At 36.2% G+C, this 26833-nt stretch overlaps 1 protein-coding gene across 11 annotated transcripts in view; it reads right to left on the minus strand.

Moving 5' to 3' along the window:
• PAPOLG (poly(A) polymerase gamma) overlaps window positions 1-26833 on the minus strand; it is a 47190-nt gene that overhangs the window by 13567 nt on the left and 6790 nt on the right. For 3 of the 11 annotated variants that reach the window (XR_014082871.1, XR_014082870.1, XR_014082867.1), the window contains exons 4-24: window positions 23701-23782; window positions 23364-23473; window positions 21464-21517; window positions 19520-19631; window positions 17283-17372; window positions 16516-16654; window positions 15906-15978; window positions 14756-14876; window positions 14334-14418; window positions 13605-13658; window positions 11576-11695; window positions 10885-10994; window positions 9066-9187; window positions 8653-8825; window positions 8154-8242; window positions 7856-8073; window positions 7274-7339; window positions 7038-7094; window positions 5011-5105; window positions 2561-2654; window positions 811-2009 (exon numbers count right to left, since the gene is read on the minus strand). Coding sequence is in view for 6 of the 11 variants with exons in the window: in XM_081593097.1 (XP_081449223.1) it covers window positions 4607-4841; window positions 5011-5105; window positions 7038-7094; window positions 7274-7339; window positions 7856-8073; window positions 8154-8242; window positions 8653-8825; window positions 9066-9187; window positions 10885-10994; window positions 11576-11695; window positions 13605-13658; window positions 14334-14418; window positions 14756-14876; window positions 15906-15978; window positions 16516-16654; window positions 17283-17372; window positions 19520-19631; window positions 21464-21517; window positions 23364-23473; window positions 23701-23782 (2205 nt within the window). In the remaining 5 variants the exon portion in view is untranslated. Of the gene's footprint in view, window positions 1-810; window positions 2010-2560; window positions 2655-4493; window positions 4842-4885; window positions 5106-7037; window positions 7095-7273; window positions 7340-7855; window positions 8074-8153; window positions 8243-8652; window positions 8826-9065; window positions 9188-10884; window positions 10995-11575; window positions 11696-13604; window positions 13659-14333; window positions 14419-14755; window positions 14877-15905; window positions 15979-16515; window positions 16655-17282; window positions 17373-19519; window positions 19632-21463; window positions 21518-23363; window positions 23474-23700; window positions 23783-26833 lie in introns of those variants that run through there. The other 8 variants (XM_081593097.1, XM_081593096.1, XM_081593095.1 and 5 more) reach the window with 5 other exon arrangements.

Below are 26833 nucleotides of genomic sequence, written 5' to 3' on the forward strand. Positions count from 1 at the left end.
TGGCTGGCTCATATGGTTTGAAAGATAGTTTTTAGGACATGTGCTTTTTAAAAGCATCAGATTCTATCTTGCCCATAAAAGCTTAATGCATGCAGTCAGATCCACAAGGAACCTGTTACCATGTTAATCTAACACATGAAGCATAGTATGATAACTGTGTTAGATCCTAGGAGCAATGAGTTGCCCTCATCAGAAACTCCCACTCTGGGTATGGTTAGCTGGCACTCCAATCAGTGTACTTTACAAGTGACTATTAGAAGTCCTTCTGTTATCCATGGCTCAATTCATATAAAAGGCTTTGCTAATTAGCTCAATAAATGTCAAGTGTGTTTCCACTGGTGCCGTGAGTGGCTTGCTAATATCTTGATGCAGACACAGGTTCTTACTTGTGAATTCAGTACTAGATTCAAGATAGGTACGCTGACAACAAACAAGTCACAGTTCATTAACAAGAAGGTGACAAGATCTGTAGCTTGTACTTCTGTGGACAGTGCCCAAGATCTGACTGCTAAATGCACTTCTGTTCGGCCATTAGCAGAGAAGTCTGCTTGCCTGACGCTGACCAAAAGGGTGATAGAATTTTGCCCCCAATGTTTGAGGCAGATGCTACTGCTTGCTAATGTTTAATCAGATATTCTGTGTAAGGCAAACTGAGTATAAGCTTTGCTTTTGTATTAAGCAGGTAATGGAAACCATTATCTGCCAACGAGTCTGAGAGGTAAATGACCAACTGGCTGTCAGTCTGAAAAATAAAGACTTCTGGTACTTCTAAGTTACTCCCAAATAATATCAGTCAATCACCAATACCTATTTATCAAAGCAAGTTTATTATATTACTTATTCCAGACAGATAATGAGGCTCGTGTGTACAACTAAGAAATTAAGACAATCCAAATAAAAGGCAGGAAAAATTAATATGAATTACACAAACAGCTAACTAGAAAGGAGCAGCAGCTGCATTCATTTTACATTAATACTGTGACGTGATGTAGCACCATTTACCTCAAATATATCCTAAGTACTTTTTAAGGTAATTACTTGGGTCCTTGCAAAAAATGCAGCAATACATTAAAAAATTAGAGCAAGCCTGATGATAATCTTATGTTCAACTAACTTCAAATATAAAATTCCAGAAAAAAATAGGAAATCTGGGAAGGCTCTGACCTTGTACAATTCTTTTAAAAAATCCTAAGGAAATAGTTACCATTTTTGAGACTGGCTTTCTTCCATTGCTTGCACTATATTCATCACTATTATCATGACTTAAATTTCAAGCTTTGGAAGGTTTAATAGGTAGTTATTTAAGCACTCATATAATTTTATTTATTAAAAAAATTTTTTACACTAAAGTTCTATTTATTGGTCTGTTCAGTCTGAACCACAAACATGGAGGAATAAGAAATTTAAGGCTACCAAATCAAAGGATTAGAATCTTCAATTATTATCTTTAGGATCTTTAATTATTAATTCTGCTTTTTACCATTTCTAATGGTTATTCTAAGCTATTCTACTCTGATCATTCCTACATTGAAATTTGTTGGTTTGACCCTGTTAATGAAGTTAACATGAAGACATTTATAAATTCAATCATAAGCCTTTTTCTAAATACTGATAAAGTTTCATCTGAGATATATAAAGAAACTTGAAAAGAGAAATTCAGTATTCCAGAGTCTTTCATTAGCCCACTTTACTAGTTAAGAGCCACAGTACATTTTCAGAAATATACCACAGAAAAATCTTTAGAAAATTCCAAAGTTTGGGATTATTCAATCCTGTAAAGCTATGGTCCCTTTTTTTTTCCTCAGTGTCATGAACCATTTTGAGAACTGATGAAAGTATGAACTTCCCCTCAGAAATATGCACATGAACAAAAATTTCTTATATATATTTGCACGGGATTCCCTACAGTCCATGATCTTGCAAGTTGGGAGTTCCTATTTTGAAGTGGTGGACACCGTGGAAAATAAGCTTAGCCCATTTCGACACTGTTCATCTTCACTTCTCTGTGCCTATATAGGACAGCAAGCATTTTAACGTTACCAAATTGCTGCCTTAAGACAAAAACTCTAAGTGTAAGCACAGTCTTGTAAAATCCTCTCCCCCTAATTTTACAAGGTTTTAAACCATGTATCCTGTCTCAAATTAGTTAAATCCCTAAGGTTTAAACTAGCAGATAATAGTTTCTTTGATATATATTATTCTTTACAGCCAGTCACTGAAAAGTAAGATTAAAATTTAATACCGTCATGAAAATGAATGTGTTGTCTACATACAGAACAGGTTATTTGACTTGGTAAAATATATTTCTAGTTATACTTGAAATAAAACACATCTTAGAATCAAACACATTCACCTAGTGCCTCTGAACATAGCACATAATCACAGACCATTCCTTCCCCCTCTTAACTTACTTGGAACCCCATCTCCTACCATGGTAACAAAATGTACAGCTGACCCTTGCACAATGCAGGAGGTAGGGGTGCTGAACCCCTCATCCCAGCTGAAAACACTTGTACTGCTAACTCTGTCTCAAAAACATAGGAACTGATGCATGACTCACCCAAGGGCAGGAAGCTGAAACAGTTTGGATAGAATCAGGACTCAAACCCTAGTTCTTTTGATTCTACATACTGTCATCTCCCCTACTTAAAGATCTGTAAGATAAAAATACAAGTACTGTATTTACTGAAAAAACATGTATAGGTGGACCCATGTAGTTCAAATCTGTGTTGTTCAAGGGTCAACTGTACTGACTATTCTACCTACTGTTTGGGATAGAAAACACTTCATTTCTGACCAAACCCACCATCTCAAAAGCATCTCATCAATTCCCGGAACCAGTCAGCAAACAGGTTGAAGAATGCTGTCTCTGAGGAGTTAAACACTTGGCTATGTCTTTAACCCCATATCGAATGGACACTTAAAACAAGAGATATGACTATACTATAGGACAACGGTTAGGCCTGTTGCTTTCTTTATTAAAGAGAAATTCCACTAGTTACTCCAAAGAACTAGTTTACATAGTAGGTGAAACCTGGATGTATATATGGAGAATTCTTAAAGCCCTTAAAGAAGTTTTTAATGTTTTGAGTCACATGACAATTATTCAGACCTTTCATAATCATGCACTTTTGCTCAAATAGAATATTTATAAAACAAAGCTCAAAATACTTGAATAAAGGAAAAAGGTCAGCTAAAAAAACAGCTTTGCCAAGGAAGCTACCATTTGGTCATGGGATTTCATTCTTGTCTTTTCCTATGTAAAAAGCAGATAATGGAACAACCATTGTTTTCTCCTTGTTATTCTTTAACTTTCACAAAGGAAAACTTAGAAGTAAAAACTAGAATTTCCATTTCAGAGATGTAGGTAGGGGTCAGGAACAGGAGAGAAGGAGGATACTGCTCTCTGACAATCAGAATTCAAGTTATTTCAGCTCGGTGGTAAAAGGCTTGCAAGAAAAAATGGACTATGACTCCAATGGCTAAATGGCATCCCGTGTGACCGGTAAACTATACAACTAAGGGCTTCTCCCTGCACTATTCAAATGTACCATTTTGTTTTTCCTACTAGACCTGCTAAATGGTGAGTGCAAGCTGAGGAAGGTAATATATACCAGCATTCCTGGCTGTGTAATCTATACATTTTCATTTTAATTCAAGCATAATCCATATTTAAAAAATTAGACTAAAGAGAGACATTAAAGGTTTTAAAGTTTTCTCTTTGAAAAGATGGTATCTTACAGTACATACAAAAATACTCTGAAAATACATACGACTTCATTTACAAAACACTGAATCAACATATTACAAGAATTACATGGTTATGGATTTCAATAAATGGAGCATGCACTCATGAAACTTAAAAAATATTAAGAAAAGGACTGAAAAAAGCAGTGTAAAAAAAGACAACTCATATTTAAATAAAAATTACAAAGGTCCTGAGCCAATTAAAGGTTGGTAACAATGTCATCAAAAATGCCTTTAGGTCTCAATAAAATCCACTGCTTATTTCTGCATGCCTAGTCCGTGAAGAAACTGAAGTTGTGGGGGTACCTAATGGTCAGGAATTATCATGCCAAGTTAAATTGTACACGTCAAAAATAAAAGTTTGCCATACTTAAAGTATCTTTATTGTTGATGCCAGATTGAGTTGCTCCTCAGTAAAAAATACCAGTCAACTAACAAGAATGGCATGAGATAGGTTATGTAACAATTTCACTGTTCATATACTGACTTTCAGTATTCTGGTTATATTTTGATTCTTAATAAAGATGCATTGCAAAGGCCTCCACAGGAGGCAAAATATAGAGAATTTATGGTGCCCAACTCTTATGTAATCACTGGACTAATCCTCCCTGGTAACTATGCAACATTTGGACAGAAAGGCACAAAAAAATAAAATTTAAATATTTCATGTGCCAATCTGAGAAAAAATAATTTAAATCAACAGAACAGACAAAAAGTACATCTACACAAATGAGGAAGGCAGAAAAGATACCTCACATTCATTTATCTCAGGTTTCACAAAGTGGCTTCAATGCTAAAGTAAATGTGTTAACATTTGGAAAATTACAAGACTTTTTTTTTTTTTTCAATTTTTTCAGTTCTATACAATGATTACAACATAAGACTTTAAAAAAAGGGGGGGTGGTGGATATTTCAGGACTTGTTTTATGAGTGTCCAAAGAGCCAAGAACTGGTTCCCATAACAGAGAAACAAGCATCGAAAGTTAAGGCAGTAAAACCTCCAACGCAAAGCCATAATATTGCAGACGACAATTTGATAGCAGGTGATCCTCAGAGAAGTGTATGTAGCAATCAATGAGAGAATGCTACAGCATCTGCAGGTCAAAGTGTGAGAGTTCAAAAAAACACTTCAAGGTCGTTAGGCGGATGACTGTAACTTTCACCTTATCTTATGTGTGACAGCTCACTCTATTTTTAAGAGTGGTTGCATCTATGCCACTAAATGATTGCATATTCACTTTAGTAAGGAGGCACTGCTTTTACCGATTTAGGGTCAGCCGAATGGAATTTTTGATGACACGGATGTTATTTGCTGGAACTGGAGATGATGAATCTGGTAGTTCTTTGCTGGGCAGTCTCTGTTAGAAAGAAATAGAAACAAAGAAGGAAAAACAAATAACATATTATAAAGGTCCAGCCAGTAAAACAGTAACAAAGTCTGAGTTTTTTGCCAAGAGCTCTAAGTTCCTATACATTCAAGCATGTGTTGAATACTTTCTCCCAATGTTCATAGGTACTTCTTGTTTGGGGGACTTAAAAACAGGTGAAAAGCAAAGAGACAGGGAAAGGGCAGAAGTGGGAGGGCTGTATGAATAAAAAAGAGGGCTGTGTAAAATCAATCGACACTTGTACACTGAGAAATGCAGAAAGAACAAAGTCCTCAGAGTTAGGCAATGGTAAAGAGAAACAGGAAGACTACAGTCACTAAACATGAAATTCTCAGGGTGCAAGGTGAGAAATGAGTATGTGATACAGAGAGAAACTTGGTATCAAGTTATATCCCTCAATTAGTTTCTGTACAACATTCATGGAGAATAACCCAACTTGTGAGATAAGTGGAAAACTGACTTTGCAGTCAGGGTAGGTAACTTTAGTGATGGTATAATTCAGCAACATCGCTGTGAAGGCTTTTGAAGAACTTAAGATTATTACATAATGAAGGCAAGTCTATGAAACTGAGAAACAAAGATAGAAACCTAAAATACAGATAGTTGTGTGATAGAAACAGTATGTTACCTTCAAGTCATTAAGAGAAGACTGCAAGAAGTAATTTCCTTTCATGTTACCTCGGCTAAACAATTATATCACATGGGCATCCATTAAAAAACACGAAAAATTTCAGACATGCATAAAAGAACAGAAAGGACGATGAAGACGCCACAATGAAGACTCAGACATTATTAAAATTTTGCCGTATTTGTTTGGGTTATACCCCTTGCCCTTAATATTTGAAATCTTTTCAAGTAAAACTCAGACATTTCACACTTTAATATCCACCTCAAATTTTTTGTTCCGTTACCATACATTATATAATTATACACCTCTATTTTTTGTAACTCACTCTGATGTTAAACTGTACAAATTCTACAACTAATAGAAAGTATGAGGATATTTTCTATTTTGCTTTCGAACTGCCGATACATCCTGGGGAATCTGGCAGGGTGACAGTTGACTACGATGAGAAACACGAGCACCTACATTATTAGCTAAATGTTAATCCCTTGAAAATAAATATTTAAATTAAGATTTAGGGGCTCTTTAGCTCATGTTTCAAAGATACTTACTCTATACACCAGTATATTTGGTTCCTCCAAAATATTAGTAAGTATGGTCCCCAACTATCAAACCTGATTTTCATCAGTAAACAATGGGGTACAACAAACGACTATCAAGTGATGGTAGGAATTACTGTGCTGAGCACTAAACTGCTTCTTTAAAAATAAAAACAAAACTTGGACATACCTTGAATAAATCATGAAATCTTGAACAACTCCCTCTTTTCTAGACTTTTGAGATACATACATTTAGGCTCATATACCCTGTTATTTCGGAGAAGGCAATGGCATCCCACTCATCCCACTCCAGTACTCTTGCCTGGAAAATCCCATGGATGGAGGAGCCTGGTGGGCTGCAGTCCATGGGGTCGCTAAGAGTCAGACATGACTGAGCGACTTCACTTTTACTTTTCCCTTTCATGCACTGGAGAAGGAAATGGCAACCCACTCCAGTATTCTTGCCTGGAGAATCCTAGGGACGGCGGAGCCTGGTGGGCTGCCGTCTATGGGGTCGCAAAGAGTCGGACACGACTGAAGCGATTTAGCAGCAGCAGCAGCAACCCTGTTATTTCCATCCCCAACTTCCAACTACACTGCTGATATGGAGGACATGGACAAAATTTTATTAGCCCTTTCTTTCACCTAGTGCTAGGCTATTCTTACTGAGCTTTTTGTACCTGTAGATTACCTATGAACTCGTACCTGTGTATTTTTACTTACAAATTAGACTGTTACCTTTTTGCGTGATGTATCAATAGTTGGAATAGGCATACACTCTCCTCCAATGGCATCCTAAAAACAGAATTACATACAAGTGAAAACTTTCCTATATGCAAACATTTATTTCTACATGATATAAACCATAACTAAAAGTTAAGAGATAAATCTGATCTACTTTTGAATATAGTACTTTTCCTGATACATAGCTCTTTAAAAGTAAGTATTTTTAAGCACACTATTAATGTACTTACCACTGATTTTCTTTTTCTGTCTTCAGCAGCACGTGATTCCTTAAACGTTGATTCAAGTCGAATAAACTAAAATATAAACATTAAAATGAGGTGCTATTATTACCTATAAAACCATTTAAGTCTATATAAAATGAGAAACTAATTAGTGACCAGGCTAACATCAAAACTATTACAAACAGGTTTGGTGAGCAAAGAGAATTTAAATCAGATTGAATTGAATTGACACCCTTAATTTCTACAGTTTGAGCTACTGAGATGATAATAAAATACTTATACCACCACCTACTGGAGGCAGAGGAGATCACCATTATAACTCAATAAATAGTTACCAATAATGACTTTTACGTAAGCCAAGGAGAAACTCAGACTAATCATTCAAATTTTTAGACACATTATTAATTTGAATTCAGAATGAACAATTAGTATTACCCTATTAGGGTTTAGGTAGATATTCTTTTTAAACAGTCAAATCCTAATGGAATACTAAGGTAACTATGAAGAACTGTGAGCTTCTTTAGCACTATTTTAAGTTTACTTTGAAAAAAAAATCGACTATGGAATCACCAGACTCTGTGATCGTACCTTTTCTATGTCTTTCAACCTCTTAGAGGACCCATCTACGGACGGGGAGTGGGGTCTTTTAGGCATAACATTCTTAGTTACATTTGACATCCCATTTAAATGTGGTTGCCCCTGGACAGGGTTGTGAGGTGTGACCCTAGGAATGACATTTCGTCCTACTACTGTAGGAATGGTACACACAGCTGGGGGTGATACAGCTTTTAATGCAGAGTCGACTTCTGAAAAGGAAAAAAGAAAGGTTTTAGTAATTAAATTCAGATGTAATAGAATCGTAACTAAGAGAAGTGTAGATACCTACTTGCACCGATGACAGGAATAGACAGCCCTTGAGCTGGCGGTACACTCAGTGGCTTTTCCACAATTACAGCAGCAGGCTCAGCATTGTTCCTACAAAAAGTGTTCAATTATCACTATTAAATTATTTAAACAGTAGGTATTTAAAACCGTAACTAAATGTTTAAATTACTTCTTTCAAGTACCCCTACTTTAACATTTCACCTAAGGAAGAAAAAACAGTGGGGAAAGGAAGAGGACCCAGGGAGAATTAACAGGAAAAATTAAAGAGAAAACCTGGACATTTCTGTTTACTTACCTATTAATATTCCCATATATTCATAAACCTAGACCACATCCCACAGGATTACCACAAACTGTCAGGTTATTCTAAATAAGACACTGACTAGTAACTCATAAAATAATTTTTTTTTAAACATTTAAAAGATATTTAGCACAAGTACAGAAGTTTATATTACTCTCAAATAAACTGAAGATTGAGAGGAAAATTTTGAAATGCAGACCTGTCTGTCTCCCCTGGAGGAATATCAGGCTTGGAAGGCTTGATTGCAGACACTGGGGAATTAAAAGGTGTTTCATTATCAGTGTCTCTGGAGCTGTCCAAACAATTGCTATCCAGAGATGATCTTTTGGATTGAGGTCCACTTGAACTTCGAGTGACATCAGAAAGACTTTGCTGAAACAGGGGGAAAGCTTTTAGGATTTCAAGAAGTAAATGAGAAAAATGGTTTCAATTCTGAAGTACATATAAAACCAAAGATATTTTGTGATTAATGACAGTTAAGATTTTAGTCCTAGATTGAATTGCCTATACTTTCCCTCTTTCTTCTCAATAGCTTTCCGTGCTGTAAAAATGCAGATTTGGTCCGAGGACCATATGTCTGGGTTCAGACTGGAGAGGTGAGTACAAACTCACCTTTTTCTTCTTCTGAAGAATTTCTGCGGGAAGGTAGTGATGAAGTTGTTTTTTTTTAACATGAGTTGCTTCAATTTTCATTCCTTCCTTTAGCATGTTTATATTGTTTGCCTGTCTGTACACTGTAACAAAAGTCAGTATGTTAAAATGGGAAACTCCTTTCTATAGAAAGGGTGTTATTTTCTTTTTCTAAAATACGTACCTTCAATATCTCCACATCACTACACAAATACACATTCTTCTTACAGAAAAAATACTTCCAAAACATTTTCACAACATCGCAATTCTTTTCAAGTACTGACTAGTTTCCTCTTGTCTAACTTCTAAAACTTTCCCATAATCAAATCTCACTAACAAAATTAATGTATGGAAAAAAGGTTTTTTCCTAAATCTTGTTTTCTGCTACTTTCCCTAAGGGCAATCTCTTCTCATAACTACCTGCCCAAATCTGAGCCAATCCTAATACCATATATACAAGATGCAATTCAAGCTCTCCTCCTCCATGAAGCTTCTTTTACTATACCAGTCATAGACTGTTAGACATGAGAAACCATCTAGAAGTACATCCTTATCATGCAGGTAGGTAAACAAGACTCAACAGCCTTGAATGCCCTGCCAATATTGGAATACACATAGCCCCAGATTCCCACTTTAGTGCTTCTTACTTCTTGTAAGAAAGTCAGTTTTATTAACTATTATATAAATTATTTAGTGTGTGTTAATTGTGAATACTCATATGATAAGCTAACTGAAGAGAGGGATGGGAGGTTTCTTCTGAACCGTATCTGTGAAATGTAAATTATATAATCTCTTGGAGCCTCAATATCTCTATCTGGAAAACATTTTATAAATTTGTAATAAACAGAGCTTCCCAACCCCTTCCTTTTGGAAAAAATGAGTCCAAATTAGAATGGAAAAATTTATATCTATGTTTTCATTCCAGATTGCTTATAAAAGAACCCTCAGGAGTGCATGTTCAATGTGCAGACTTCTGGCTCCACTCCCAGAGCCTATGATTCAGTAGTTGTAAGGTGATGCAGAGAAACCTGCATTTTCACGATAATATGAGTGCTAGTTCAAAAGAAAAACTCAGATAAGCTAACCAAGAATATTAATAGTATAAATGTAGTTTCCACATTATGAAGACAACCCCACATTTGTAACAAATATATTATGATATTCCACAGAGATGGTCTTAGAAGATGTGAAAGATTCTTTTCACTGATTCTGAAATATATTCAGCAAGCCTGTATTGACTGATATTTATTTCATGTAAAATAAAAGTAAAAAAACAAGTAATCTTTATGACTTTGGTTATAAACACTGGCTGTACACACTAAAAATCACCTATAGAGTTTCTTTAGTCTTCTTTTTGTTTTAAAAGTTAATATATTCACATGGTACAAAACTCAAAGGGTTCATAAGTATACAGTGAAGTAGCCTCTGTCAGACACACCCAGTTAGTTCCTTGCCCTAGAAGCAATTCCGCCAGTTTCTTTTATTAAAAACTATATATCCTTCCAGAGATAGTCTATGATTTTTAAGCAAAAATGCATGCATTTCTTTACTGACTTATATAAATGATACTACACTAAACCTACTGGTCTGCACCTCCCTCCTCCCCCAAGAGGTCTTGTAAAGTTGTTTCATCATGCCTTTACTTTTTTAAGGGCAGCATATAGTTTCATAATATAGATGTTTCATGTTCATTTAACCAACTGTGGAACTTTACAAAAATATAGCCAGCTAGATCCTAGACAGAGGATACTGCATTACAGCCAAGGTTGAGTGCCACAGCTCTATGATGACAAAGTCTTACCTGTATCAGTAAATGACTGTATATCGTATGTCAAGTCTATATTAACACTTTCTGCATTTTCTACTCTCCGAAAAATTATTCCAAGGAACCACATTGATACGTAATTGTTGCTATAAAATAAAATTTAAGAATTTTCATTAATTTTTAATAATTTTACAGATGCTATTTGGTAATTAAAACTTGGTCTCTATGGAAGCACAAATACAAATTTCAGTGATTTGACCAAATGTTTAAAAAACACTGTTAAGTTATCCTGTATAATTAAAAAGCAGATTAAATGCTTTGAAAATGACTAACTAAATATGTATTTAAGGATGCTCCAAATACTGACTGTGATGGAGCTTTCTGTTGAGGTCTGTGGGCTACCAACATAGCATGTACCTGGTTGTTTTGTTTTTTTGGCCTCATCATGTGGCTTGTGAGATTTTAGTTCCCTGACCAGGGATTGAACCTGGGCCCTGGGCAGTGAGAGTCAGAGTCCTAACCACTGAGCCACCACGGAATTCCCACCATGTACTTAGTTTTAATGCATGATCACTTATGCTCAAGTATACGATTTACCATCCTCCATCAGTGCCTGTTACATAGCAATAACTGCTAAGTAACATGGCAATCGTATAACTGATCTTAAAAATATACATGTCAGGTAACATTATTTAAGAAATAAAATATTAAAAAATCATTAACTTACTCTTTATGATGTTCCTTGTTTCCTGGGAATGATTGAGGATTTACATGGGCAAGAGTAATAAATTCATTCCGTTCCAAATTTCCCACAAGTACACGTATTTTAGATTCTACTAACCCAACCCTAAAATAAAAACACAGACAAGAATTTTCAATGTTAAATGTGGAAGCTATATCCAAGTAAACCAAATAGCATATTAGCTATGATGATTTTGTTGTTCAGTTGCTAAGTCGTGTCTGACTCTGCAACTCCATGGACTGCAGCACACTAGGCTTCCCTGTCCTTCACTATCTACCAAAGTATGAACAAACTGATGTCCATTGAGTCAGTATGCCATCTAACCATCTTATCCTATGCTGTCCCCTTCTCCTCCTGCCTTCAATCTTTCCCAGCATCAGGGTCTTTTCCAATGAGTCGGCTCTTCGCATCAGGTGGCCAAAGTATTACAGTTTCAGCTTCAGTCCTTCCAGCGAATATTCAGGACTGATTTCCTTTAGGATTGACTGGTTGGATCTCCCTGCTATCCAAGGGATTCTCAAGAGTCATCTCTGGCACCACAGTTTGAAAGCATCAATTCTTCGGTGCTCAGCCTTCTTTATGGTCCAACTCTCACATCTGTACACGACCACTGGAAAAACCACAGCCTTGACTATACAGACCTTTGTTAGCAAAGTGACGTTTCTACTTTTTAATATGCTGTCTAGGTTGGTCATAGTTTTTCTTCCAAGGAGCAAGTGAAAGTGAAAGTGAAGTTGCTTAGTCATGTCCAACTCTTTGCGACCCCATGGACTGTAGCCCACCAGGCTTCTCTGACCATGGGATTTTCCAGGCAAGGAGCAAGAGTCTTTTATTAATTTCATGGCTGCAGTCACCATCTGCAGTGATTTTGGAGCCCAAGAAAATACAGCCTATCATTGTTTTCATTGTTTCCCCATCTATTTGTCATGAAATGATGGGACCGGATGCCATGATCTTCATTTTTTGAATGGTGAGTTTTCAGCCAGCTTTTTCACTCTCCTCTTTCACTTTCATCAAGAGGCTCTTTAGTTTCTCTTCACTTTTTGCCATTAGGGTGGTATCATCTGCATATCTGAGGTTGTTGATATTTTTCACAGCAATCTTGACTCTGGCTTGTGATTCATCCAGGCAAGCACTTATGATGTATTCCGCATGTAAATTAAATAAGCAGGGTGACAATATACAGCCTTGAAGTACTCTCTTTCCCAATTTTGAACCAGTCTGTTCCATGTCCAGTACTAACTGTTGCTTCTTGACCTGCAGACAAGTTTCTCAGGAGGCAGGTAAGGTGGTCTGGTATTCTTATTTCTTTAAGAATTTTCTCATCTCTTTAAGATGAGAAAGTGATCTTTAAGATCACTCTGTTGTGATCTACACAGTCAAAGGGTTTAGCATGGTCAATGAAGCAAAAGTAGACGTTCTTGTGGAATTCCCTTGCTTTTTCTACGACCCAAAGGATTTTTGGCAATTGGATCACTGGTTCCTCTGCATTTTCTAAATCTAGCTTTACATGTTCATTAAAAAAATTCAGTCCAATGTATTAAGAGACCCTGTTTAGCATTCAAATAAATGAAAAGTTACTTAGTGAATTCTGTTTCCTCCCCTTTCTTTTTCAAGAAGAACCGATCTATTTAATGCACTCTTGATCAAAATACTGCCTTTTAGGGCCATAAAATAGTCATGACTGGAGCATGTGTGTATATACATGTGTCTGTATACACATTATGGTTATATACTCAGTATCAGAATCATTCAAATGCCTCACAATTTTGCTTAAATCTGACTCTGAGAAGTGACAAAAAGCAAAGTCTGTGCATATATCCTTAACTCATATCATTTTCAATTCTGAAACATTAATTTGATAGCATTTCTTAAACACTGATACTCCATGGTCAAGTACAACAGTCACTATAATATTTAATAATTGAAAAGTAAGAAAGTTTTTTAGAAATGATAAGGCAACATATAAATATGTTATCATTACATAGTAGGCAGAGAACTTGAAATGACTTACCACTCTAGATGATTTTCTTCTGTTGATGCACTGGCAGTCAATACTATATAATGTCTGTGAAGAATTTTCAGCAACAATCAGGGGGGGAAAAGCCAGAAATTACTGTTAGAGTCTGACTTTCTATCATTACTTTTTCTTTCTCCCTCCCAATGAACAAAAAAGCTAACACAGGCACACATTTATGAAAATTGAAACACGCTCTGATTTTCACAAAATTAATTCTAGCCCTCTAAAAACAATTCACTAAAACCAAAACCCCACAAATACTGGGTTGATACTACTAGAGTATAGTCTTTCTTATCACCTAGGGTTTCTGCTAACCTATTCTCTGCTACGGCTGCTGCTGCTAAGTAGCTTCAGTCGTGTCTGACTCTGTGTGACCCCATAGACGGCAGCCCACCAGGCTCCGCCATCTCTGGGATCCTCCAGGCAGGAATACTGGAGTGGGTTGCCATTTCCTTCTCCAATGCATGAAAGTGAAAAGTGGAAGTGAAGTCACTCAGTCGTGTCTGACTCTTCGCGACCCCATGGACTGCAGCCCACCAGGCTCCTCCGTCCATGGGATTTTCCAGGCAAGAGTACTGGAGTGGGTTGCCATTGCCTTCTCCAACCTATTCTCTACCTCACTTGAACTATAAGTGACAACTGTCACCTATTATGTATTAACTTTGTAAGTTTAATATTCTTCTTCCTTACACAGACACACACACACTGCAAAATTTCAAATACCTATACTTTTGGAAAAAATTTGGTGGCTCAAGTAGTTTGGACCAATCTGATTTCCCCTGAAGAATTTCATCTGTGACTGCAAGACCTAAAGAGAGAAAGAAACACAGATTCTGAAAACTCACCATCATAGCTCCTGTATTACCCTTCCCTCAAAGCTCTAACCCCACCAAATTCCTAAGTTGAAAAAAAAAGTATAAATTTATTATGTTCTTTCTTAGAACACAAAAGTCAATTTCAACCAGACTGGAGTGGCTCCATTTTTGGTCTTTTAATCTTATCATATACTTTGCAAAACCAATTACTGAAAAAATATACGTTTGAAAGAATTTTTAGAAATAATAGGCATAACTGCAATAGAATAAAATTGTTGTCAACCAAAACTTGTGGGAATATGTAAAGGGCAACAGGGCTAACAGGTTTACCTTGTTTAAATTCTTCTACCATTACTGTTCGAGTTGATGTGGACACATTATACGTAGAATTCTGTTGTGGGTAGGCAGGGGTGATTATGGGCATGAGATGATACCTATCTGATGGATTTACCTGTGAAATTAGAAGCAGAATAATTGATCTATTCTCCTATTTCAGTTGTCCTCACTTCATTTCCCCAAAAGTCTGAAGAATATGAAATACATTTTAATACTACATTTCCTCAATTCTAAAAAGAACATTTCCCCTCCCCAACTACATTTATTTCTGAAGTCAGCTGTGTATGATAGTCAAAAAAAAAACTGCAAAATTTTATTTTTCCCTTGAAAAGCTGTTAAATTGATGGTACACTTTATAAACAATGGTCTTTTAGAACCAAGGAAATATAATAGTAAGTGCAAAGAGGATTATCTGGTCCAATGGTCCTCTATCCTCTTTCCACACCTTCCCCTTGGTTACTCAGGAATGAGTACTCTAAAAGCAAATTAAAATTCAAGGTTAGAGTTCTGCTATCGTGGCACCACGAATCTGCTTTAAACTGCACTGCAAAGTACATGTTTTATATATGTCAGTATTTTATTATTAGTAACTAATTACTTGTAAGACAGCTTTAAACAATAGATTATGACATCCTGGTTGATACAACCACTCATCAAGTCTTATACGGGTGACTTTTACTGCCATAACATTTGGATCAGCGTTGGAGACACAAATCATCTGCACCAAAAAACAGAGTAGAGGGAGGGAAAGGACTATAGTTACACAGAAGGAAGATGAACAGGAACAAGGGGGAATTATCCTTAACTAGATTTCACTTTACAGACGTGTCCTTTTCCTGCTGCTGCTGCTAAGTCGCTTCAGTTGTGTCCAACTCTGTGCAACCCCATAGACGGCAGCCCACCATGCTCCCCCGTCCCTGGGATTCTCCAGGCAAGAACACTGGAGTGGGTTGCCATTTCCTTCTCCAATGCATGAAAGTGAAAAGTGAAAGTGAAGTCGCTCAGTCTGTCCGACTCTTCGCGACCCCATGGACTGCAGCCTACCAGGCTCCTCCGTCCATGGGATTTTCCAGGCAAGAGTACTGGAGTGGGCTGCCATTGCCTTCTCTGTCCTTTTCCTAGAAAGCTTTAATAAGTTACATACCCGAGGATCCCAAACTGGCAAATTCAAATTGCTTTCTTCCGGTTGCTTCAGCAGCACAGGATTTGGCCATTCCCTAACATGAAATAGGAAAATAAACTCATGTAAGACCTCACTTCAGGAACTACATGAAATGTTAAAAGCTGCTTATCTTAAAGCAGTGATCTCTGAAAGGGCAAATACTGCTTTGCCCATTAACTTTAACTAATTTAAACCTGAATTTTTTCTTTCCTTCTCATTTGCTTTCATGGACTTAACTCTGATAATTTAGTAACAGCAACAGCTAACATTTACTGAGAATACTCCTAATAAATACATGGAGCAGATATGGTTATTATCTCTATTTTACAGATGAGGAGATTTTAGCGTATGTAAGTCTAGTAACTGGCAGAGCAAAGACCACTCTCAATAGCTAAATGCCCACATTTACAGACCCCCTAGAAGAAAGCACCATCTGGTATCCCATCATTTCCTCAAATTTGATGTTTAAAATTTAACTTTAAAAAGGAATGTAAGACAACAGAAAAAGTATAAGCATAACTCTTAATTTCCAAATAAGTATACACATAGGCAGAGGTTAGTAAGCAGAGAAAATATGTGTATGACTACTTACCATTTGGAAAAAACTAAGAAGAACTTATGAACTAAAGTAGAAGCCGCTGCATTTGGATATAATTGGCAAGTTCTTGCAACCAACATTGCCCAGGAGACACCACCAAGGAATCCCAGCATGTTGGAATAAATACCACGTCCTAGAAAATTAATATAGTTGTTAGGACCTACTATCCATGACATTCAAGTATAAGGAACAGCTTAAAGTTTAACTGCGCTCCTAAGATTTGCTTGGAACTCTTTTCCATTATAGAAACATTAAAATCAACAAGCAGACCTTCATGACAGGCTCATTCTTGTTAGTAACCCTAAGTCATTCATCTTATCTCCTACTTTGCCTTCCAATACAGAGTGCTGTAAGGTAAAAACAAAATGTTAGAACTATCACTGTGGGTTCTTCCTTTAAAAAATTTACTGCACACCTGTTATATACTAGACTGCTGACGAAGGAGATAAAGATGAGTAAGATGGTTCTGCCCACAGAGAACTCGAAGATGAGTAAGGATTTTATTCTTCAAGTTCTAACTCATTCTAACTCCCTGGCTGAAACCTAAGATGTAGAGTCAGGGGCTTTTAGTTTTCACCTACGGAAGAAAAAAAGAGTCACTCATCAGAGCACCAGAAGCATCACATCTGAAAAAGAAAGAGCCCCTCCAAAGCTTACTGTACCTCAATCCCCCACACTAGTTTCCTATGTCTGTCTACCATGAGCAACTGAAAATTATAATTTCATAACTCAAGGTAAAATTAAAGACTTTGGATACTTACGTTTTGCCCATAGTTTAACTGCTCTTAGGGTGAGTCTGAAAGTTTCTTTATTTGGCACTAAATGCAAAATTTCATCAGTAACTCTACATCCTGAAAAACATAAAGCATTCATTTTTCATTATGCAACAAATTCCAGTTAATTCAAACAGCCTTTTAACTTCAACTCTCAAACGCTAAAAATATCAAAGATAATAAAATATGAATTTTAATTTCTCCATGTACTTTAAATTTAGCCCTTCTATAACAGAAATCACTTTGCTTATAAAGAACTAAAAAGCACATGGGTAATGCAATCTAATATTAAAATAAGAGATGAATCTGAAATATATTTTTATTTTTTTCCACATCTGGCTTTACTGTTAGTTAAATGCCTCTAAGTTAGAAAACTATTATTGCTTTAATGCAAACCTTATCCACAAATACTGTAATCTATTGCCGCTCTCTGGAAATATAGCAAAACACAATGACTAAGTTAAAGAAGATACTATAAACCAGTAGTTCTCAAGGTGTGGTCAGTGGACTCTGGGGACTCTATTAGGTCAAATCTACTTTTGTAATATTAACACGTTCTTTGACTATTTCACCATGTTAAATTTGCACTCATCATGTGAAACCAGTTTTGGATAAAACTGCTGGGATCTAAGCAGTGAATCAAAGCTGCACCAACAAAGTGTACTAGTAGACGATATTATCTTCACAAGTCTGCAGTTAGAAAACAGGAGAGGAACTTGTGTGATGTCTGAACGTGTTCAAGGTACGCTAACTATTTTCTTTTTTCCAGGGAACATCAGTTTTAGTAGGAAGAATGATTGACAGACAACTGTGGTTATTCACTTCTGGGTATTTAGCAGACATTTCATTAAAAAAAAGAACAAAATGAGCCCCTCACTTTTAGAAAAACAAATGATGAAATTGATTGCAATAAAACTTGAGCTTTCAAGTAAAAATCAGAATTTTGGGCAACTAGTATTTGCTACTATGAGCTTGACAGCTTTCTAAGACCTAGGCTTTTCTGATGAGATTGGTAGTGATAGTGATGAACGTTGATTTTTTAAACTTTATAGTAAAATGTGTGTTAATATTTCGAAGATCCAAATAACTTTGTGAGCCAGTATTTTCCACATACCTAAGGCATGGTAAGACAGAATCATGCATGGGTAAAAGATCCATTCAAAGAATCAGACACACCAATAGATTTTAATGTAACAGTGTACAAAAGTTAAGTGATAACAGTTTCAGGTTCTATATTCTAATCAACACGTAAAAAAGATCACTTTTATTCAGCAGAAAAGGGAACAAATTACTGATATATGCTACAAATATGGGTAAACCTCAAAAACATTACGCAAAATGAAAGAAGCCAGACACAGAAGACCACATATTATATGATCCCATTCATATGAAATATCCAGAAAAGGTAATTCTACAGAGATAGAAGTGGTTGCTGGCGACTGGAGTTTGAAAAGGGGAATAACGGCAAATGGGTATGAGGGATCATTTGAGAATGATAAAAAAATGTTCTAAAACTCTACTGTAGTGTACAACTATGAATATACTAAGACTACTAAATTATACTTCCAAAAAGGATGGATTTTATAGTATGTAATTTTACCTGAATAAAGCTGTTAAAAAGAAAAAAATTGTCACTGGTCAAGTTTTGGTGTAGTATTAAATATCCACAATTATGTGAAAGGCTATTAAAATACTCCCTTTTCCAATTACATATCTTTAAGAAGTCAGATTTTTCTCCCTATGCTTCAATCAAAGTAAAATTTTATGATACTGACAGTAAAAGCAGATATGAGAAAATAATTAGTCACAAAAATGCAAAAAAACCTGCCATTCTCACACAAAAATATATCTATGTTCACTTATAAGTGGATTTATTATAGCTATTTTTAAATGGACTAAGTAAGTACCTTAAAAGTTTCTCAGTTTTTATTTCTAATGTGACATATTGAAAAATATAATTCATGTAAATGGAAGATCTTGGGGGGGGTCCTCAAAAAATGTTCAGAGTGTAAAGGGGTCCTGACACCAATAAGCCTGAGAACCACTGCTGTAAACATTTCAAATTTGTGTTTTATGATGGTTAAATGTGATCAGATTACTTGTATAAAGAAAACTACATCATTTTAAACTAAGTTAGGCTAATTCTTAGAATAGTTTTGCAAAAAGATCTCTATTTGTCTAACTGTTTTCAAGCAGGTTTCTGAAATTTCTTTTTAGAAGCTTACCATTTAGGCTGCGAATACACCTTATATCAAGGCTTCTCAGTCGAGAGTCATCTCTTAGATCTAAATTTTCTGATATGGTCTGTATTGCCAATCTTGCAAAGACTAAATCAATCTTTGGAAAAATGAAAAAGAAAAGCAAGAGAGAAATATTACTTTTTTTCCTAATCCATTCTCCCTGTCTTTCCCATCTCAAAAATGTAAAAAGTTCTAATTACTAGTTTGGTAAGTTCTACCAAAATTTCCAAAGGCCTATGTAGGCAACACCACATTGGATAATCACTGCAAAGTTTTGTGAAAACAGTTTTCAAATGAAGGGAAAGCATTTTAATTTTGCCAAACATTAAAAAAAAAAAACCCAAAACCATATGAAGGAAATTTCTAGATAAAGATGGCAGATTCAATACATTTACATTCATTCTCTCTTGAAAGCCCACTAAAATACTGGCAAAATTTCGTTTTGTTGTGTTCTAGTGTTATTGTTTTTAAAGGCATAACCCACTAGGTCAAAGAACACAGTAGAAGACAACAGGAAAAACTATGAAAGCTAGAAAACAGATGGACAAATGTAACAGACTGAGCAGATCTAAGAAAGCAGGGATAAAATGTATCTAGGAAATACGGACAAGAAGCTGTAAATAAACTCATAAATAAAAAGGAACACTTAGAGAATAAAAAAGTATTCTTGGAAAATAAAGTATGATGGCAGAAATGAAAAACAAGAGAAAAGTTTAAAAGATGAGACAAGCCCAAAAAGCAGAACAAAATATGAAGACACAGTTATAAGTAGGAAGGAAGCAGTTAAAAAAAAAAAAAGGCAGTCCTGGAGGTGCAAAAATGTTAGAGGAGTTCCAGGAGGACAGAAAACAAAGGCAGGAAACACAACAGAATTCAATACAATTTCCAAGAGCTGAAGGACAGGTATTTCCAAATTGAAGGAACTGAGTGCCTCAGCACATTTGTTTGAAAAGATACATAGCAAAACAAAGTGTATTACCATGAATTGTACAATGATGAAGACCAGGGGGAAAAAAGAAAACCACACAGTGGCCAAAAAGACAAAACAGGTCACATACAAAGGATGAGGAATCAAATTGGCTTCACATTCCCCAACAGAGTATGGGAACTAGATGACAATGAAGCAAACAAGGCCTTCAAAATCCTAAGAAAAATTATTTCCCACCTAGAACTCTACACTTAGCCAACATATCAATTTGTTGAGAACAGAATAAAGACATTTTTAAACATGCCAGATCTCAAAAATATGTGTTCTTTTTAGGGAAGCTGGTGGATGAGTGCCTATAAAATGAGAGCGAGTCAAGAGAAAAGAAAACTACAGAAGCAAAAGGAAATCCCAGGATCAGTGAAGAGAGAAGTCAGAATGACAGCTGTGTATCACTCATGGAGACCAATCAGAGTAGATCTGAATAGATGAGAAGAAATCAGTGGGAAATTTTTCCAAGATATTAATGACAGAACACCTGAGAAATTCCAATCTATTTAATGGAGATTTAGACAACCAGGAGAGACTGAGTTTGAATTAGTAAAAGTATAAAAATCAAGGAAACAAAACACAAAACATTAACTTTCGAGAAAACAAAAGTCACATAGTAAAGAATGGTAACCTAGTACATTTTGTGCTTAGTTTTGAACAGTATTTATAAGATCATAATAACAAAAACAATGAATACTGCTCTAACTAAAACTATAATAATTATTTTAGGAGATTATGGGAATGAGATAGATGTGTATAAAAATAATGGGGGCAGGGATGGAGGTTGGTTCATATTCCATGGTGAGGAAGGATTCACCATGACTAGACTATTTGATACCTTAAAATATGGGCCTATGTAAATCTGATTTTTAAAAAATACAAAACAGTACCAAAAAAACACCCCAAACGTTCAATAGTTCAACTGTAAAGTCAGAAAAATAGATAACACTTACTTCAATTCCGTCAAATTCAAATTTTATAACAGGCACAAAGGCATCTTCTACAGCCTGCAAAAGAAGAAAACAATTACAACAAATAACGTGTAATCTTTTCTCTGTCCTTCCCAAATGCCAATAATGTGAATACTTTTTCTCCCAATTTCTAACTCAGTAGAAAATATGAAAATTTTCTTGGTTTCTCATTCTAGGTAAGCAAGTACTTCTCCTTTGTGACTGTGTTATCTAAGATATGCAAAATATCCATCAGAGTAGTTATCTAAGTTATTATCCTTCTAAAAATACTCATCAGAAACTGGCAGGGAAAAATGCTATCATTTGGGTATTTACTATTTGTTGAAACTTAAACTGAAAACTGATTATTTACCAAGAGCGCTAGTGTAAAAAATTAAAGTATCAGATCTCATGACTAATTTAGCAAAAAAATCTATACAGTTTGGATTTAGTAGGAATATTTCTCTGAGCCCTCCTAATCCCTCCACCTAATGAGTTCTTAACCTCTTCCTCCATTCCCAGAAACCCAAATAGCAAGATCCTCTGAGCTTCACCTTATCCAAGCACTTGAGATTACATGTAAACCATTTGCTGGACTTGCCTCGTGGTCCAGTGGTTAAGAATCTGCCTGTCAATGCAGGGGACACACATTTGACCCCTGGTTGGAGAAGATTCCACATGCTTTGGAGCAACAAAGCCTGTGCCCCACAACTACTGGGCCCAGGTGCCTAGAGACTGTGCTCTGCAACAAGATAAGCCACTGCAGTGAGAAGCCGAGGGCTGCAATGAGGAGTAGCCCCCCAACTCGACACAACTGAGAAAGCCCATGAGCAGCAATGAACACCCAGCACAGCAAAAATAAAAAAATAAATAAATAAACTGTTTAGTTCCCCCAATCCCTCCATCCCATAAACTATGTTTTGTTCACTCTTGTATTTGTGGGACTAAGGCCATATTGGATGAATCACTGGTGCTGCAATTTTATTTGCTGAATGAATAGCTAGATATACACACATAATGAGTTACTAATAGAACCTTACACATAATAGCAGCCACAATTTGATAGGCATCAACCATTTACCAGATATTACAGTAACTGATTTATGTAAATTATCTCATCAATCCTCCAAAAACTTTGTAAGAAAGTTATCACTAGATTGTCATTTTATAGCTAAGGAAACTGAGACTCAGAGAGAATAGGTAACTTGACCAAAACCCACTATTTAATATGTGGTAGATTTTAGACTCAATCAAGGTCTGTATAACTAAAAAGCTCATGTTTTTATATATAATGGAATATTACTCAATCTTAAAAAGGAACAAATCTGAGTCAGCTGAACTAAGGTGGATGAACCCAGAGCCTGTTATACAGAGTGAAGGAAGTCAGAAAAACAGAAACAAATATCCTATGTTAACTCAAATATGGAACCTAGAAAAACGGTACTGGCGAACCTATTTGCAGGGCAGACATAGAGAATGGACTTGTGGTGGACACGCAGTGGGGAAGAGGTGGGGGACAAACTGAGATAGGAACACTGACGTATATACACTACCATGAATAAAAGAGATAGCTAGTGGGAAGTTGCTGTGTAATACAGGGAGTTCAGTCTGGTGCTCTGTGACAACCCTGACGAATGGGATGGGGATGGGGGGGATGGGGGAGGAAGGTTGAAGACGGAGAGGATACACAGCTAGACTTATGGCTGATTCACATTGTTGTATGACACAAACCAACACAACATTTTAAGCATTATCCTCCAATTAAAAAAAAAGCCCATGTTTTAAATCACCATCCATTATTTTAAGATATAGCAACTTCTTAAATATATCAGTCATCACAAGCCCTAGCTTTTGCTGTTATTTGTTAACAAATTCAAAATATTAAATAACAGAGGATACTTACTCTTAAGTTTCTAATGCCATCTTGATGTTTCAACTTTTCAAAAAAAGACTGAAAAAAATCAGATCTCTCCACATGTCTTGGGGCTACACAAAGTGCATCAATGTCAGCTCCTGCAAATCAAAGTATTATTAAGAACAGTATATTGAGCATATATTACATTTTTGTAAACAAAAACATATGTACAGAAGAAACTATGTAAGATGAGTATAGGAGAATGTTAACACTGATTAACTCTGAGTGATGAGATAATGGGAATTTTTTTCCCCTATATTTTCTAATTATAAACAATAAGTTTGTTATTCAAAGTTCTACCAGTAAAACACAGAAAAGGAATTACCTTTGGTATGTACTCCAAGTCTATAGGAGCCAAAAGTAAAAATTTTTCCACCAACAGTAGCCACAACAGAAGGTGGAAGATTCTAAAATAAAATAAAAAATATAAAAGGCATCAATTATTCAAATTATTTAGCATTAAAACTGCCTAAGTGCTCTAATAAACACTGGCGAGGATATGAAGAAAAGGTAATCCTTACAGACTATTTATGGGACTGTATCAATATACTGGTGCAACCACTGTAGAAAACAATTGGAAGTTTCCTTAAAAAAACTAAAAATAGAACTACCATATGATTCAGCAAATACTGGATCACACTCCTGGGAATATATCGGAAGAAAATAAAAACATTAATTCAAAAAGATAGGTACCCTCATGTTGGGTACATATCTAAATTGTAACATATATAAATTGGGAAAGGAGTATGTCAAAGCTGAATACTGTCACCTGCTTATTTAGCTCCTATGCAGAATATATCATAAATGTGGGGCTGGATGAATCACAAGCCGGAATCAAGATTGCTGTAAGAAATATCAACAACCTCAGATATGAAGATGATACCACCCTAATGGCAGAAAGCGAAGAGGAACTAAAGACCCTCTTGATGAAAGTGAAAGAGGAGAGTGAAAATGCTGGCTTAATACTCAACATTCAAAAAATGAAGATCATGGAATCCAGTCCCATCACTTCATGGCAAATAGATGGGGAAACAATGGAAACAGTGATAGACTGTATTTTCTTGGGCTCCAAAATCACTGCAGATGGTGACTGCAGCCATGAGATGAAAAGATGCTTCCTCCTTGGAAGAAAAGCTATGACAAACCTAGACAGCATATTGAAAAGTAGAGATGTCACTTTGCTGCCAAAGGTCCGTATAGTCAAGGCTGTGGTTTTTCCAGTGGTCATGTATGGATGTAAGAGTGGGACTATAAAGAAAGCTGAGCACCAAAGAAAGAACTGATGCTTTTGAACTGTGGTAATGGAGAAGACTCTTGAAGAGTCCCTTGGACTGCAAGGAGATCCAACCAGTCAATCCTAAAGGAAATCAGTCCTGGTTATTCACTGGAAGGACTGATGTTGAAGCTGCAACTCCAATACTTTGGCCACCTGATGCAAAGAACTGACTCATTGGAAAAGACCCTGATGCTGGGAAAGACTGAAGGCAGGAGGAGAAGGGGACAGCAGAGGATGAGACGGTTGGATGGCATCACTGACTCAATGGACATGAGTTTGAGCAGGCTCTGGGAGCTGGTGATGGACAGGGAAGCCTGGCATGCTGCAGCCCATGGGGTCGCAGAGTTGAACAAGACGGAGCGACTGAACTACTACCCTCATGATCATAGCAGCATTATTTACAATAGCCAAGACATGGAAGCAACCTAAATGTCCATCAACAGAAGAATGATGGATAAAGATGTAGTGTGTGTGTGTCTGTGTGTGTGTGTCTGTGTGTGTGTGTGTAATGGAATACTAACTCAGTCATAAAAGAATAAAATTTTGCCATTTGCAACAACATGGATGGATTTCAAGGGTATTATGCTTATGTAAGTCAGACAGAGAAAGACAAATATTGTATGTTATTACTTACATGTGAATGTAAAAAACAAGTGAATATAACTGCAAGAAACAGACTTGTAGATACAGAGAACTAATAGTGGTTACCAGTTGGGAGAGGGGCACAACAGGGGTAGAGGATTAAGAGGTACAAACTACTATGTATAAAATAAGGTACAAGGACATACTGTACAGCACAGGGAACATAGTCATATTTTAAAATAATTTTAAGTGGAGCATACCTTTAAAAATTGCAAACCATTATGTTGTACACCTAACATTTATATACTGTAAATAAACTATACCTCAATTTTTTTAAAAAATCGCCTAAATGCTACGGATACTTGCTAAATTTTTAAATTTAGTGATCTGAGATTTATCGAGTTTTTTTGACTGTAGCTTGAAGTAATGAAGGTATTCTCAGAGGACAGACAAAACAAATTTGTGTCCAGTATACATGCATACATGGGCTTCTCTGGTGGCACAGTGGTAAAGAATCTGCCTGCCAATGCAGGAGACCCAAGATCCCTGGGTCAAGAAGATCCCCTGGAGGAGGAAGTGGCAACCCATTGCAGGATTCTTGCTGGGTAAATCCCATGTACAGAGAAGTCTGACACACTACAGTCCCTGGAGTCACACAGTTAGACATGACTGAGTGGACACACACAGATGCATACATTACACACACACACACACACAGATGCATATATCCCTATTATAAGAAAAATGTTTTCTATCATTTGACCTTGCTTGTCCCCTTCAACTGCCTGTCTTTGACTCCTTCGTGATTCTCAATAGTCGAACCCTCAACTACTAAATTAATGCACTTTCAGCTCTCTAGTCGACTAATTCCATCTCCCCTTTAGTTTTTGTGACAGATATGCTTAATTTCTTGATTCTATCTCCACAATATTTCTGCAAGAAAGTGGGGTCATTCTTAAAATGATCTCCTCACGAAAGGCAATCTAACAACTTTACATATTTTTGGCTGTATCAGAATTACAATGCTACTTTTCACCTCTCTCTAGAGCCAATTCTAACTGCCCATCAGATATTTTCACTCACACTTTCTGATTCACTTCAGTAATCATGACTGAAACCTGATAAAAAACATCCTATGATAAACCAGGTATCCCTCCTTCTGAGTTCCCTTTTTCTGCTCCTCATTTTCCTTACTGCCTATACCTATAAGCCATTATTGTTTTTCCTGGATTACTAATTCTTAAATTATATTCCTTACACGTCACTTCCTCCCCACCCACCTCCATTCTGTGCTATTTAGTAGCATAAGTTACTCTCTTGCCATTAGTCTTTATTTCTAAATCCCACTTTGTAAAAAATTCACTGGCTGATATTTTTAACTCTATCACATAACTCTTTTGCTCAAAACTTGTCAATGCATTCTTTTCTGGATACTGACCCCTGGATCCTAAGGACTTCCATGGTATGCTCTTAAGGATCTTTCTTGCCTTGTCTCTTGATCTTCCCTTCTGAAGCTCCAACTGCCAACATGTTACATAACCTAGTCTCCTTTCCATTGCATTTGCTATTTTCCTTGCCTCAAATGGGCCAAAGGTTTGGT

The sequence above is a fragment of the Giraffa tippelskirchi genome, chromosome 4 (genome assembly GCF_054371585.1).
Source record: "Giraffa tippelskirchi isolate mGirTip1 chromosome 4, T2T-mGirTip1v1.2.pri, whole genome shotgun sequence".
In the NCBI taxonomy this organism is placed as follows: Eukaryota; Metazoa; Chordata; class Mammalia; order Artiodactyla; family Giraffidae; genus Giraffa; species Giraffa tippelskirchi.